We start from the raw sequence: 14,013 nt of genomic DNA on the forward strand, positions 1-14,013 counted from the left end.
ATAGTACATCTGAAAAGTAAAACGTAGAGAAGCACTACACGACTGGGAACAAAAAAAAAAAAGCACACACGTGCGAACTAGGTCGCTCTTTTAGTTCGTCCGCTCCCATTTCGAATTCAAAGAAGACAGGTCACAGATAGTTCGTTCGCTTTGCTACCGCTACTGCAGGCGATCTTCTTTGTATGTTATAGTAGTTATTTTTTATAATGATCAGTGTTGTGAACGCCTAGACTATTATCCTTTTTTGGGTTATTATACATCAAATGAGTAAATAAAACAATAATTTAAATAATTGGGTAAAATGGCGTATATAACAGTTGTTTTTAATCTTCACTTAACATATAATATAATCGAAAAATTTTAATTTATAAAAGGATTTATTTTATAGCTAGTAAAAGAAACATTATTTATGAAATGTGTTTATTTTAGTGAATAAAATTCAGTTTTATAAATATACAAATTTTAATTTTTTTTTAAGTTTTAGAAATAATCAACAAAAAATGCGTTATTATTTACAGGCAACAAAATTACGTACATTATTAAGAAAAAAGACCCATTACTCTTTTAATTTGTTACCTTACAATTAGACATAGAAAAACTAATAAAAACTCTTTAAGTAAGATTGTTTGCTAATATTGCTTAAGAATGTGTATGTTCATTAGTACCTATATATAATTCACTAAATATTAGCAAGTTCATCATCACTTAACATACATTATAATCGAAAAAATTTAATTTCTAAAAGCTATTATTGTTTGTCTGATTTTGTTTTGACATATATTTGTGTATGTTATCTGATAAGTTAGTTATAATATGTAAAAATAAGAAGGTTTTACGCTTAAAAAAATTGATGAGATTGTTAGGCATGGTCAGGGAATAAAAATGATTTTCCTGGAAAAGTCAGGGAAAAGTCAGGGAATTTATTCTTTACAGTTTGGTAGCCACCCTGTATAATACGGTGTGTGATTTAGTTGATCAAATAATAACTCATGACAAATAATTACCAATGTCAAACTAAAGCATGAAAAATATAATACCAGCAATAAATATTTAGTTACACAGCTAAAACAATACTCATACAACACTGTTTAAATATACTGATAAACACTTGTAATTAAAATAATACGTATTTGTAAGAACGCCATTTCCTTGCGAATATACTCCCGTGGCGCGTTGCACAGCAATAACCTCGAACCAGTACGCCGCCACATGCCGGCCGAGTTCTCTGTATCGTCCGCAACATACCAGAGAGATGCCACGCATGCGTAAACACATCCGTAGTGGGACATCCGTAGTGGGACAATTTTTTGTGCGTGCAGCCAGCGTTCATCGATTTATTAGACGTCACGTCAAAAATGTGAAAACCAGGAACGTTAATGTTTATAATAATGTGTGAGATATACGGTTTGATTATTAAGTGCTTAAAATATATACCTACGAACACGGGCGTAGAGCCCGGCCCCTCTCTTGAATTATAAAGCCCCTCACTGAGGGGCAAAAGCGTGACTGAGAAACAGGTTGATGTCAAAACTATGTGTTATGGAAAACTTTCTGTATATATTTAAGTTTTCTGCTTATTGCCTGCATGTAGACCAAAATATGGGCAGTATACATACAAGCACCCTAGCCACAGATGAAGTGTTAGTTATTCCTACGTGTTAAACTCTCGGGCAGTGCGGGTCCCCCCCTGGAAATTTCCACTTGCCCCCGTAGCGAGTCCTACAGATTTTCTGTAAAATATAGTAAAATATACCATGTACACTTTCTTTGATTGAGTTCACAAATAGCAACAGCCTGAAAACCTTTTATGCAACTTAAGGCCACGTAAGCTTGGCCTTTTGAAAAATTACTTTTGACTAAATAAACAACAGCTTTTTCTACAAAGGTCTCTTGCAACTTATGGAAAGTTAAAGCCTAATTAAAATTATGGAAAACATTATTCGTTTGATGTTGCCATACTCTCTAAGACTGAAATATCAAACTTTGTGGCTGTGTTGGAATCAATCCGTTTTCGACTTTCGTTATTAAATGTTCCTCAAATGTCCCTCCGATCGAATCGTCAAATTCTATAAATATCTTTTTTCAGGAGTTCCCCTTCTTCCAATTGATCTTTGCGAAGTCCATTCCATTTCAGATTTTTAATAATGCCCATGCTACCATTGACCAATCCTTCTGAAACCTTCAAATTCATTCACAACATGACTCTAGCCCCGATTATAATTATTAATGAATCTAGCAATCCTCCTGTACAGTTTGGATCTTGTGGAACAGAAGCTCGATTGGGTATTTGACCATAAGTGGCAGGTACTTTGGATTCATTGAGAGCATTTAACGTATAAATTTGTACTGTTTTGGCCATTAGTTATACCATTTTGTTATTATAGTCATTAACTAGTTTCATTGTGGGAAAAATACTTACAGCTTCGCCATCAGTAGAATTTCATACTACAGTAGGGCCCCGGTTATCCGAGCCCCGACTAACCGAGTTCCGGTTTAACCGAGGCGCAAAAAAAAAATTAAAAAATATATTTATTTAAGACGGCGCCATGGATGCCGGGCGCCCGGCGACAGTGTTTGTACTCTGTACAGTACCGTAGCGAGCGAGCGGTGGAGTGGGGTGACCGCTGCTACTGTGCCAAGGTCATTGCCACCCCCCTCGCTCTCCCACCACACTGCACGTACGTAGTCTAAAGCGCTTTGGCTGAGTCAGTGTCTTCTCACAGTCTTGGTTGGTGTTAGTCCCGCTGTTACTCGAACGGTATTCTGACATTTTGTGCTGTGTTACTGTGGTGTTTTCATTATGAGCTCTTCACGTAAAAGAACTGTTGTGAGTTTAGAGACTAAACTAAAGGCTATTAAAAGACTAGACAAAGGGGAAACGATAAAAAGAGTGGCTGCAGATTTAGGTGTTGGTGAGGTAACGGTTGGTGATTGGAGAAGAAAACGGGCTGATATTGAAAAGTGGTGTTTGCAAAAGGACAACGAAAATGACAGCAAATGAAAAACAATGAAAACTGGTGAGTTTGAAAAAACATCAAGTGCCCTTTTTATGTGGTTTACCCAATTACGGAGCAAAGGAAGTCCCGTCAGTGGGCCTTTGTTACAAGAAAAAGCTAGTGAATTCCACAACAAGTTTAAAGATGAAGAAGAGGAGTTTACTGCAAGCAGAGGATGGCTGCATCGCTGGAAAACCAGGTATGGAATTAGAGAGCTTAATATTTCAGGCGAAAAACTATCATCCGTTCATGAAATTGTTGTATCGTTCAAGGACCAGTTTAAAGCTTTGATTGACCAGGAAAATTTGTCGCTTCAGCAGATTTTTAATTGTGATTAAATTACCGTATGCTTCCAACAAAAACACTTGCCTCCAAACAAGAAGCTTCTGCTCCGGGGTTCAAGAAATCAAAAGACAGAGTTACACTTTTGGCTTGTTCAAATGCTACCGGAGACTGCAAACTAAAGTTATTGCTCATAGGGAAATCTGCTAAGCCTAGAGCGTTTAAAAACATTTCCATTTCTAGCCTCCCCGTTTTGTACAAAAACCAAAAAAGTGATTGGATGGATTCCAAAATTTTCAAAGAGTGGTTTTTTGTTAGCTTTGTGCCTCAAGTCGAAAAATATTTGGCAGAAAACAATCTCCCTCGCAAAGCTCTTATGCTTATGGACAATTGTCCTGCTTATCCCGACACGGAAGAAATGGTTTCTGGCGAAATCAAGACAATGTTTTTGCCCCCTAACGTAACCCCACTTCTCCAGCCCATGGACCAAGGGGTGTTGGAAAACCTTAAGAGAAATTATAAAAGAAGACTTTTAAAACTGCTCATAAAGGAAATTGATGAAGGAAACGAAGTTTTGCATACTCTAAAAGCCATCACAATGAAAGATGTTGTATACATGACAGCCGAGTCCTGGGAGGAAGTTAAAAGCTCTACCCTTGAAAGATCCTGGAGAAAGCTGTATAGTGTTGATGTTCAAGAAGCCGCAACCTCGGAAAATGAAAATGCTGATGACTCTATCGTAAGCCTGGTGCAAAGAATCCCATCTGACAAGGCTATTACTACAGACGACGTGGAAGAATGGATTAATGCGGACGAACAATATGAAGTCACAGATGACATGATTGTCGAGACAGTCAATGATGAGGCACAAAACGCCGAAGAGGTGAGTGATGAAGATGAGCCGATGGAACAGACTGAAAATAAAATAAGTCACGCCGAGGGCTTCAAAGCCATACAAAGTGCTATAGACTATTTGGAGCAACAGGCAGAAACAACTTCGACCGATCTTCTGCTGCTTCGTCGACTTCGAGAAACAGCTGAAAAGAAGCGGGCCAGTTCAGTAAAGCAGAAAACTCTGATGAACTTTTTCAAGAAGTAGGCTTAGTTTTAAAGTTAAATTTTTATTGATAAAGTACTGTACAGTACCAGTACAAAACTGTTTTTAATACTGTTATTAAGTGTGTTATTCTTAAGTGTATATTTTCATATTTACCATTGACCTTGTTTTATATTTATAGGCTGGATTTTATTAACTAAAACTGTATTTTTAGTGGGTTTCATAATAAAGTGAACTTAATATGTTACTGTAATTCAATTTTACGTCTTTATTTATTACTGTATCAACCCCAAAATGTCTTTGTAACGCCCGTAACACAGACCAGCGGCCCAAAACGCACACGCTATCATTGATTTCAATGGCGGCACGGGACGCTCTCGTTCGCCGCTCTGTCTGCCCGTGTTATCCGAGTTTCTGGTTATCCGAGGGTCCTCTGGTCCACATTAGCTCGGATAATCGGGGCTCTACTGTATGTACTCCAAACTCAACTCACTTACTCAAAAATTACTAAGATTTATAAATTGGCTATTGTTCTGTTGTCAGACGTTGGTTTGTAACTCTCAAAGCCCAAAGTAATGCCACAAATTCGTCTCTCCTTGGAATATAATTGGTTGACTGAAGCACCAACTGCCCTTAACAGGCGACAATTGCATAATATCTCTGAAAACTGATATTTTTATTTACTTCACCATAAATGTCTTGACAGTTTTTTAATTCTTGTAAACGGAGATGAATAGATAGTAAAACTTCATAAAAAAAACCATAAATATTTTATCTTTTATAAGCCAACGAATGTGATGCCATTTTCTTCTCATATCCTCCAGCCGCTGTCGTGTCATCTGTCTATAGACTGTTGCTCTATCTTTCGCGATGCCTAAAACAAGTCCAATATGAATGGTTTTTCTGTTGACAAGAAGCTGCAATTTCACAATTTATAGTAAAGCGTTGGTCATATTGAAGAGAAACAATCAAGGCTAAATATCATAAACACCAACCATCTAAAACAATTTTCTTTGCTAATAAATTTATAATAAAACTGAAGAAAACTAAATTCTGAGTCCTGTGCTCCTGGTTTCAACATTAAAAGAAATAGGTACTACTAGAAGTCGTAGCTGTTTATTCTTTATTAAAAATGTATATGAGCATGTGTTCTTCAATTTTTATGTGAACTATCATTCATTTGTTTGAAAATAAACGATGAACTACGTTGTATATTTTGTACTTGAACACAGCCGGACAAAGGTGCATGTGTGTTGGACTGTGTATGAAATTTTCATTGCATGGTGCACGCACCCTCAGTACACCTAACGAAAGAGGCACGGGCCTGTTGGTTTGCACAGACAAGGAACTGGTGGCGGCAAAGGAGCGACAGGAGATAGAGCTGGCCGCTCAGCGGGCGACGCTGCAGGAGCAGCGGACGCACATAGACATCCTGGACACTGCGCTCACCAATGCCCAGGGCAACGTGGTGCGGCTCGAGGAAGAAGTGAGTGCCAGCTGTTTGTCCGTGTCATTTTCTGTTTCATCAGAGTGTGAATGGAGTGATTGGGAAATGTTTAGAGGCAGTAGCTTTTAGGTAAGTATTTCTAGAATTCCTTTTTTGTAGTGTAGTTTGGCAGTCTTATAAATCAGGACACGTTACTGATGGTAAAGGTAGAATTTAGGGATGGGTCGTGTCGATTCTTCGGTGCTTCGATCCCACCGATTCTGCCAGGAATCGGAACCATCGATTCTTCCGCCAAGTTTCAAGGAATCGTATCGTATTTAGTATGGTACTAAGCACTCTTAATAATTTAGAAGAAAAAAAAGGTTTTTCCTGAATGAAACCAGCGATTCCTGCTAAAATTACCATTTTTTCACCCAGAATATTGTCACAATAATACATAACTCACCTTGCACTTTGATTTCAAAATTCGGTAAATTACATAATAGTTATCTTATATGTTATATCACGTTTATATTGGTTGCAGTTTCAGCTTATACAATTACATTATAAAAGTCGTTAGGATCAAATGAAATATTTGTTTTCCGAACTCTAGAATCATAACCGTGTTTTAACTTATTTCGTGTTGAATTACACAATACGTAAAGAAAGGAAAAGAAAGAAATTAGGAATACTGGAATACATCATCTCAGCTAGCCGAGTCCGCCATACTTTAACGTTGTAAACAGCTAACAGAGCGTGCAACACAACAAAAGCAATACTATCTATCGTAATTTCTTTTGTTTGAAGTTTTAAAATGGTTAAAATTTAGGGGTGTGCGGGAATAGGTTTTTGTACTGTGGGAAATTTTCGGGAAAAATAAATTATTCCCGCGGGAAACGGGACGGGATCGGGAAAATTAAAAAAAAAAAAAAAACTTTTAATTATAATATGAGAAGATGGCCATTTAAACGTTTCTTGCAACGTTAGTTGTTTTTTTTCTTCTATTTCTTTTGTCTGCTTCACTTGCCCTTTATTCAGCGGCGACTTCATATTTTTTAGCATCCTCAAATTCTTTTTTTATAGCCAGACGTGCTACCATGCTCGCATCTCAAAAAATGTTTCACACGCGACACCCTTTGCCAGGTATTTACTGTCTGTCAGACGTTCAAAATACTTCCAAACACTTTTAGGTTTACAAGTAACAAGCTAATCGGTTGCGACATCCATTATTTGTAGGCTGCTAGTTTGTTTTAATATACAACGGCATCGAAAATAGCAACAAATACTTTGCACAAGCCTTAATAACGTAAAGTCAGCCGACAAAGCCCGCCAAACTAAACAGTAAACAACTATTTTTTTCTCCCAAAGCAAAATCATAGATACTCGTGAGCAGTGGTGTGAAAATACATGATTTCATATTTTTCAAAGTGCCAATACAGTTCTCTACATCGCCACTGATATCAAGTAATGAGAACGGTTACGCTTCGTTATGTAACGCAAGTCTAGTATTTCTTATATCTTTGGCGAAAAGGTTGGATTGCGCATTTGTTTTGTTTGTGTCTAAGGACACACAGTGGTTTTAGGTTAAGTATTTGATGGTGACGGCAATAACGTTATATAACTGACTATTCACGTATCTTGCAAATTTGTACCCTTGAAGAAATATATTTATGAACGCATACAATATTTAAGGTACTCCGTGTACATTTTTTATATTCCAATTAGATATGTGTAAACGATTATCATAATTCACTGCACACCACAGCTGTCGCTACGATCGGCATACGTTTAAAAGATGTTTTGCACTTAAATAGTACGGAAACCCTTCAGAAATGTACGAATTCATAAAAAAATATTGTTGTAAAAACAGTTTGAATTGATAGAAAACATTTTCACATGATTAGTAACATTTGTAAATTTTTAAACAATTTCACGAAAAATTTGGGATTAATAAAATTCCCGCCCGGCATTTCGGGAAGCGTATTTTCCCGACTTTTTTCCCGAAGCGTCGGGATCCCGCACACCCCTATTAAAATTGGGTTAAAACACGTAATATATCACAGTATTTTTATTTAATATAATAATATATTTAACTAGTATGTCTGATTAATTAACTTTTTTTCGTTTGCTTCACACATAGATGGTACATTTTGACGCGGCTGAGCACTTACTGCATGAGATGAAACACGAAAGCTTCCATATTATCGAATACTTTATGACATGTTGTAACCTCACTTTTGTTTCTATTAACACGCATGATTTCAATTACTATTTTTCAAGAGATCAGGTCAGTTTATTTCTACTATAGTATAGTACACGTATTTTTGTTATGTATATAACTCGTTTTTGCATAAACACATGTGAAACGGTGTATTAGAAAAAAAAAATCATGTCTGAAGTGTGGAAACATTTTACAATTTACCCGTTCGATGACAAATTTGCAATATGCAATTATTGTAACACGAAAATATCTCATGGGCCAACAAAGACCACAACCAACCTATTAAAACATTTTGGGACTCAACATAAGTAGGACCTATCTTGCTTTGGGGGACTCCAGTGAAATTCATAATGTACCATAAGTGTCTATTTTTGATTTATATACTGTTTTAATTTTAATATTTCAGTTTGTTTTGTAAATACACCTGATATATCATTTCTAGAAATTGATGAAATTATAACCTTGTATTGCTTATGAATTAATTAGCATAATACAAGCAGCTGAGTTCTCATTAGAATTGCATTAAAAACTTTGTCTTGAAATAGAAGTTTGTTTGGAATCATGGTACATATATTGTATGTAGTTTTCCTTTAAGTTCTTTAATGATGAGGTACATGGTTATTTGGTGGAATCGGAATTGGAATCAAAGCAATTTTTGGAATCGGAATCGGAATCGGAATCGAGAAAATATGGAATCGACCTATCTCTAGTAGAACTTGACCTTGTGCTGTGTTACGGAGGCTTGAAATTGATCACATGAGCTATACTGTCGAAATGCAACTAAAATCACACAATCTTCAGCTTTTTTTAACCAAAATTTAAATTGGAGAAATGTAATCTTTTAATATATTATATTCAATAAATGTAGTTTATTTAGCATGAAGTTTGTATCAAAAATGTTATACCTACTAAATATATAGATAAGGAAACCTTTTTTTAGACTTGCAACTTTTGTTACTTATAGTAACTCATTTTTACATTAAAGCGTTGGTATATTTTTTTCAAACTTTCATAATTTTTTATTTCAGTGGTAAGCAATTGAAAGTTTTTTTTAATTGATTTTATATTTCATGAAATAGAAACATAGTTTCAGGGTATGTGTAACTTGTAATTTATAACTTAGACTGTTTTATATTGCTTTTGTAGTAATTATAAATAAGTATTACAAGCACATTAATTTTTTTCCTATTAATTTCTTTAAAGGAGTATGAAAGTAGTATAACAGGAATATTTAAAATGCTTTTGTGATAAAATATTTAACCCTATGCAAATATAAAATTTTCGAATACATATTATAAACTTTTTGTATTTGATTCAACCTGGAATACTAACTTCAAAATAAAGAATATATTGTTTTGCTTACGAATAACTCACATAGCATACCTTGTGAGTTTGTAATATAGTACCAACATTCACTGTTGAGATTAAGTGATTGCATGATATAAGTATCCTTTTTTGATGTTTAATTGGGCTTCATAATAAAAAAAAAAACTGAATAATATGCAACATTTTAAACATGAACCAAGTATTCAAAGTTTTTTTTGCTACTGTCTCACTAAACAGTAACGGAAAATATCGTGAAAACAATTCAAAACACTGCATATTAATCATTTCCAACTTGAAAACATATTATTTATATTCTTTTCGTCACTTGCACCAGAAGTGGGAAACAATAAACGTCAACAACCATGGACTACGAACACCACAAAACAAGGACACTCCATTGAGATGGGCATTATAAGAAATCATTTTCGTAGTTTCAACGGCGTATTTATCGTTTGGCACTATCTAACACCATATGATACAGTAGCAGCTTACTTGCTGTATATATCTATGACTAAAAAAATGTTGCAACTCAAAAATATGTAAAAAATAATATAAAATATAATAAAAGTTTATGATTCCAGGTGAAATTAGCAAAATTTGTGTTTATAATATTGCTGAACAAAAATAAAATTACCTGGCTGTCGTTTAACAACAAAACTTGTGAATAACTAAGGTTTAACTATATAAATATGGGATCATTCAATCACTAATTTGGGAATATAGCATTGAAAAAAAAAATTTACATTTTTCGTAAAATAAATTGAAATGGATTTCTCGGTATTTTGCGGTTTGCAAATCTTCTGGATCAATATATAGAGTAGCAGGTTGTGGAAAATAAGGCGAATAGGAACTGAACTAAAAGTTTGGTTGGTTGGTAGGTTAGGTTAAGTTAGGTTAGCTGCATGATTAAAGAAAACAATTATTTCATAAATTAAATTATTTAATAAACATTATCAATGTAATTATTGTAGCTGACTTAACTTGATCAAACTTTCACTATAGTATTTCATTATACGTATAATTTTCCAGAAATTGTTAAATGACATGAAAAAATTTTCTTTAGTGGGAGTCTAATTTCCATTCTTTCTATTCAAATTCAATATTTGTATTCGCAAATAATTTATATTCATATACATTTGGATTTGAAGAAAAAAACTTATATTTTCACAGGCCTAACCATGGTTAAGTGTTGATGTTTCTGTTGGCTGCCAGCAAGATGTTCAATGTTAAGATGTCTGCAAGTTACGTAAGTGTCAAAAAAACTAAATGAAACCGGACTAGTCTTGAAAGTCCCAGAAAAAAGTCTCAGGATAAACCGTAACTCTTGACCGAAATCATTTCAACTTAAAGCAGTCTTTTTTTTTTTTGCCAACTTGGAAATTTTTTGATGCCGCACCTCATTTAAGAATCTCGATAAATATAAATATTTTGAGAATTTTAATTCAAAGTCTTGTGGAAATAATACATATGTGATCAGCAGGAGTGTATGTCTAATATTATTTGAATATTGCATTTGGTTTGTTGTAAAAGGACCGGGGAGGGGGGGGGGGGGTATATTTAGAAACCACTTTACCACTGTTTGCTTTTATTTTATTTTTTTTTTTTTTGGGATTGATAGATTTTTTTTTGGTTTGCGGGGATCGTGGAGGGGGGGGGGGGGGTTTGCATACACCCGTGCTGATGAGTGTTTTAAGCTTACTGACGAGAACATCTGCGCTTCACTGCAAAGAGTGTATCTTGTTAGTGTGATGTTCAAATGTGTTGATTCGTACGAGGATGGTATTTGACAGAGGGGTGGCAGACATGCTGTGTGTCGCGGTGGGGTGACGAGGGGTCTGTTTGTATGATGTTCAAATGTGTTGATGTGTACGAGAATGGTATTTGACAGAGGGGTGGCAGACATGCTGTGTGTCGCGGTGGGGTGACGAGGGGTCTGTTTGTATGATGTGTACGAGAATGGTATTTGACAGAGGGGTGGCAGACATGCTGTGTGTCGCGGTGGGGTGACGAGGGGTCTGTTTGTATGATGTTCAAATGGTATTTGAACGAGGGGTTGCAGACATGTGGTGCGTGGTGAAGTGGTGGGGAGACGAGCGGGGCCGTGCCGTGCGCAGTGCCGCAAGAAGCAGGTGTACGTGGAGCGGGCGGGCCAGCTGCAGCGGGCGCTGGCGTCGCTGCAGCAGGCCGGCGAGCGGCGGGAGCAGACGGAGCGCAGCCTGCGCCTGCAGCTGGAGCGGGAGCTGCGCGAGGAGCGGGCCCGCGAGGGGAACCCCGGCGAGCCCCCGGCCGCCGAGCTCAAGCGCAAGCTGCGCGAGCGCGAGGAGCAGATCATGCGGCTGGAGGGGGAGGCGGCCCGCTGGGAGCAGCGCTACCTGGAGGAGAGCGCCCTGCGCCAGGCCGCCATCGACGCCGCCAGCATCCCCAAGTGAGCAGTCCCTTCTCTTACACCCACCGATTACTAGGGCTGATTCTTCTCCTTTTCACAACATCATTTTTTTTTTTTTTTTTTTTTGTGAAATTTAATTATGCAGGAAAGGAAGTATTCCTGCATGACCGCGTGCAATAGGTGACGATAGACGGCTTGGTGAAAATATTTATTCCTTTGTATCAGCATGTGTGCGATGAATTTATAATTGTTAGGGGATTGCATTTGTATGTCAGACATCTTCAGAAGTATCACATGTTAGAATTTTACTGTAAATACTTCTTATTATACTACAACATACCATATAAACTCTAAAAGAGGCTGGGGTTTTGTTTCGTAAAATCCGCTTACGAAAACATAACGTTGGCCTGGGATTGTGCACCACAAAAAATCCACATAAAGAAAGCAAAATAGTATAAATAGTTACGTAACCATCTATGAAACAGCATTAATTTAATTTCTTACTTTGAGCTACCATTTGTATTGATCACCTTTATTTAATATAATTGCAGTAAAATCAGTTTCTGTATGCACATTTTTTTTCTCCATCAAAACATGGGGAAAAATTTTAACAGAATATTTCGTAGCAGGATTACATACCTACTTAGAAAAATATATGGTGACTAAATCAGGGTGTCTTCCATATTTCTAACGGCCTACATGTGTGGAAAAATGTTACACAAGTTTTTCGTTTTATGTTTGCTGACAATTCTAATATTCTTAAACTCTCTTTTTGAGTAAAATGTAGTTAACAGATAATTAAGGAGGTTGTTAGTTATGTTGCTCAATAGCCATTATTAATCATTATTTTTCGTCACTCATTGAATGGCAGTGAAAGAAATCCTCCATATAAATAACCCAAAAAAAATCCTCAAAATTTGTGGAATTTTTTTTCCCCACTTGACGGGAAAAACACCTTGGCTGTCTTGAAACTTTTCATGAATTTTGGGATCCCACACTACACCAAGAATCAATCTAAAATGTTTTTTAATTTTTGTAACTCCATTTACAATTTTTCCTGCATTCTTTCGGATTCTCTTGCAGGCAGGACGGTGAAAGTAGGGGATATTCTTGGATAAAAATATTAAAATAAAATGTTAGCTCTTGCATAATTCCTTCATGCTACAATGATATAATGGCCTTCCATTCCCCCCTCCCTCGATTTAAGAAACTTCTTCGATTATTCTCCCCCATAAAATATCTATTGTTAAATAAGTGTGGCAGTGAGTGTTGTTTTGAGTTCTTCCAAGAAGTGTGCACCATATATTTTTATAGCTTTTTGCTTTGATTTAGGAAATGAGAGGACATTATTATTACTAGAAAGATGATTTCAGTAGAGATTTATCCCAAGTATAATTGTACTGTAGTAGAGCATTGAGGGCGTACCGGTGTTGAGGTGAGGATATCGGTGGAAATTAATGGGCGCCACCACGTGAGTGGGCACGTGGACCCGGCTGAAAGACTCTAACTCAGGGCGTTACGTGGCCCGTGTGCGGCGAGATATTAGCCCTCCAGATGTTCAACGCAGCTCCTGTCCCTAACTAAGCCCGCTCTCAGCGTGGTGCACGCTTCTAATTACCGCAGTGGGCTCTCAGGGCGTCCCACACGCCGTTGACCTGGTTAAGGACCCACGTGGCCCCCCCGAACACAAAACACGTGACTCAGTTAATTGGTTTTTATTTTTACTCACGGTACACGTCCTTACACGATCCTCCGTTGATACAGCTTTAAACGCCCGAGGCACGAATTAGATTAGGTGAGGAGGCGGGCCACGCACGTGGTCGCCTCAAGCCGTTACTTAATACACCGATGAGCTAAAAACTCCGAAGAGTGAATAATTATTACTTAAGCAGTCTCTCCGACCGAGAGATGCCCCGAGGATGAAAAAAGAAAGCGATTTGAATAAATTAATTTACAGAATTACTAATCGGTGAACCAACGGTGATGTCCTCGGGGTGTCTGCAGAGACGTCCACTTTCGGCCGGCTGTAGAAGGAGACTGGGATGAGCTCATGGCTTGCGGGTGGCAACATGGCGCCCTTCGCGCCGAACACAATTACCGTTACAACTTTGCTGTAGCGTGCCCCGGGTTACTATTAGAAAATACATAAATCCTTTTACAATAATTATTAAATTACTTCCATGTCCAGACCATCTGTAATAATTACTTATAAACATAAAACAGGGTTCTAATGAGTTTCATGCTAGTTCCTCCGTCGCCCGCTAGGGAGCGTCCTTGTTCGTGCTTGGACTTATAAAATAACAAAAGATCATGAAGTTA

At 37.0% G+C, this 14,013-nt stretch overlaps 1 protein-coding gene across 1 annotated transcript in view; it reads left to right on the forward strand.

Moving 5' to 3' along the window:
• LOC134542828 (angiomotin-like protein 1) overlaps positions 1–14,013 on the forward strand; it is a 67,283-nt gene that overhangs the window by 32,587 nt on the left and 20,683 nt on the right. Inside the window, exons 8-9 of the mRNA XM_063387390.1 lie at positions 5,676–5,821; positions 11,423–11,733. Coding sequence (XP_063243460.1) covers positions 5,676–5,821; positions 11,423–11,733 — 457 coding nt within the window. The remainder of the gene's footprint in view (positions 1–5,675; positions 5,822–11,422; positions 11,734–14,013) is intronic.

The sequence above is a fragment of the Bacillus rossius genome (genome assembly GCF_032445375.1).
Source record: "Bacillus rossius redtenbacheri isolate Brsri chromosome 9 unlocalized genomic scaffold, Brsri_v3 Brsri_v3_scf9_2, whole genome shotgun sequence".
Lineage (NCBI taxonomy): Eukaryota > Metazoa > Arthropoda > Insecta > Phasmatodea > Bacillidae > Bacillus > Bacillus rossius.